The sequence below is a fragment of the Rhinolophus ferrumequinum genome, unplaced genomic scaffold (genome assembly GCF_004115265.2).
Source record: "Rhinolophus ferrumequinum isolate MPI-CBG mRhiFer1 unplaced genomic scaffold, mRhiFer1_v1.p scaffold_27_arrow_ctg1, whole genome shotgun sequence".
In the NCBI taxonomy this organism is placed as follows: Eukaryota; Metazoa; Chordata; class Mammalia; order Chiroptera; family Rhinolophidae; genus Rhinolophus; species Rhinolophus ferrumequinum.
The window spans coordinates 63,489-65,822 of NW_022680391.1; the positions used below are offsets into that span (position 1 = coordinate 63,489).

At 59.5% G+C, this 2,334-nt stretch overlaps 1 protein-coding gene across 1 annotated transcript; it reads right to left on the reverse strand.

Annotated features, from left to right (window-relative positions):
• Nucleotides 1–220: 220 nt before the first annotated feature.
• LOC117019976 (patr class I histocompatibility antigen, A-126 alpha chain-like) lies at nt 221–1,796 on the reverse strand (the record flags this gene model as incomplete). Its single annotated transcript, XM_033102214.1, has 5 exons — nt 221–470; nt 625–672; nt 810–842; nt 1,277–1,390; nt 1,508–1,796. Coding segments are annotated over 5 exons (489 nt in total), but the record flags the coding sequence as incomplete, so codon positions are not given.
• Between the last annotated feature and the right edge of the window lie 538 nt (nt 1,797–2,334).

Sequence of the window (2,334 nt, forward strand, 5' to 3'; positions counted from 1 at the left end):
GCTCGGTCCTCACAACCTCTCCTGTCTCCACCTGCGACAGACTCAGCACAGCAAACGGATTCTGGAAGGTTCTCAGGTCTTCCATTTATTTCTTCTCCAACTTTAGAATTTTACCCTTTAATTAATCCCTCAACCGTTCATAGCAAGAATTGAAAAAACAAATTCATATCCAGATTCTTATTTCCATAGAAAGTAAAAGTTGCCACTCAGTGTAACATAAATCAAAGGCGGGGATGGAAACAGCCTCTGCTGGAACAGGACAGGGGGTCAGGGAAGAGACTCGGTCAGTGTGGGGAGGGGGCGTGGAGGGCAGGGGGCGCGCAGTCTCCCAGCTCCTCACATGATGCCAGAGGAACGCAGACACATTCAGATGCCCTTTGCAGAAAGAGAGCTCAGAGGGTCCTGTGTCACAAAGTGGGGACATGAACAAATCTCGCATCACTCAGTCCCCACAAGGCAGCTGTCTCATGCTGTAGAAGAAAATAATCATGAACAAATTCAGGTTAGTGGGTGTAAATGGTGACATTCTCAACAGCCCCCCGCTGCTCAAAGTGTCCCAAAAAATCCACAGTACCCAGTCCTGTTCCCTCTGTCCCCCTCCCACTTCAGGCCTCTAGGTCTCACCTTTAGAAGCCCTGAGAGACACATCAGAGCCCTGGGCACTGTCACCGCCTGGGGGAGAACAAAACAGGATGTGGTCAGAGCTCAGAGCAAATGTGGCTAAAGGAGGAATTATGGGGGTGGGGGAGCTCCCCCAAGGGCTTCCATCTATTCCAAGCGCCTCAGGGATCACCCCCTTCCATACTCACCTGCAGCCTGAGCGTAGTTCCCTCCTTTTCCATCTGTGGGAAAAAAACATCATGTGAGAAGCCAGGAAGGAGGCAGAACCATCAGGTCCTAAAGGAACCCCCTGGTCCTGGACCCCAGAGAAGTTTCCAGAACTGTGACTGCAGACCCATGGCAGGATCAGGAAACCTGAGGAAAGTACATGTGTGGGGACTGGACTCACCACCCTCCTGGAGGTCTGACCTCAGCAGGGACCCTCCGCTCTGACCTATGACTATGGAGAATCAGGTCCCCATCACCAGTTCATCAAGGTGATAAATCTGTCCCTCACTTTCACACGTGCACTAATAAAGTGTTAGAAATAGGGCCCTAGACTGGGAAAGCACACGTGTGTGGATGGTCCTTCCCACTAAGGAGGCAGGACACATGTCTACCTGGGGATGAAACCCCCCAGTGGGACAAGGCAATTCAGTCCCCGCCCCTTCCCTACCCGAGCGCTTCCTCCTCCACAGCACAGCTACAGTGACCGCAGCTCCAAGGAGGACCAGCCCAGCAATGATGCCCACCACCATGCCAGCGGGGATGGCGGCCTGAGGCGGCGGCTCTGGAAGGGAAGGGCAGGTGAGGGCCCTGACCCCCAGGCCTCAGCCCCGACCTGAAGTCCTCCAGACGCCCCTGCTTTCCCTGAAAAGAGGCTCTGTGCCCACGGCCTCCTCCGTACCCCATCTCAGGGTCAGGGGCTCGGGCAGCCCCTCGTGCTGCACATGGCACGTGTATCTCTGCTCCTCTCCAGAAGGCGCCCCCACAGCTGCCCACTTCTGGAAGGTCCCGTCCCCCGCAGGCCTGGTCTCCACGAGCTCCGTGTCCTGGGTCAGGTCCTCCCCATCGCGCTGCCAGGTCAGGGTGATCTCCGCAGGGTAGAAGCCCAGGGCCCAGCACCTCAGGGTGACGTCACGGTCAGAGGTGCGGTGGTGGGTCACGTGTGTCTTTGGAGGGTCTGAGGAGAAGGGTCAGAAAATTCAAGACCTTTGCGTCCCCCAGGGGACCCTCCTCCCAGCGCGGGTCCCGGGTCCGAGGGTGATGGGCTGGGAGGGGCGGGGGGGCCCGGGAGACGGAAACGGGGGGGACGGAGACGGGAGAGGGCGGGAGACCAGAGTGGGCGACAGGAGTGGGCGGGACATGGGGCGTGGTCAGTACGGGGCGGGGTCAGGGCAGGGCGGTGCCGGGGGTCTGGGGTCTGGGCCGCGCTGTGGGGACACATCCTCCCCGGGTCATGCGCCCCCACCGGGCGGTCCCCTCGCTTTCCCCCCGCGGAGACCGTTCCCTCCCGACCCCGCACTCACCCGCCCGGGTCCCTGTCAGGCCCAGGGCCCCCGAGAGCACAGGAGGAGGGTCCCGGGGCCCATGACGCGCCTCACCGGGGTCTGGGGACAATCTGCTTGCGGGCGGGTCCGGGGACACTTTCCAACCGGAAAGGCGGTGACACTGTTTGGCTTCTCTATAAACCGGATACGCAATGGGAGTGAGAACTGTGGCCGCGTCAAGAGG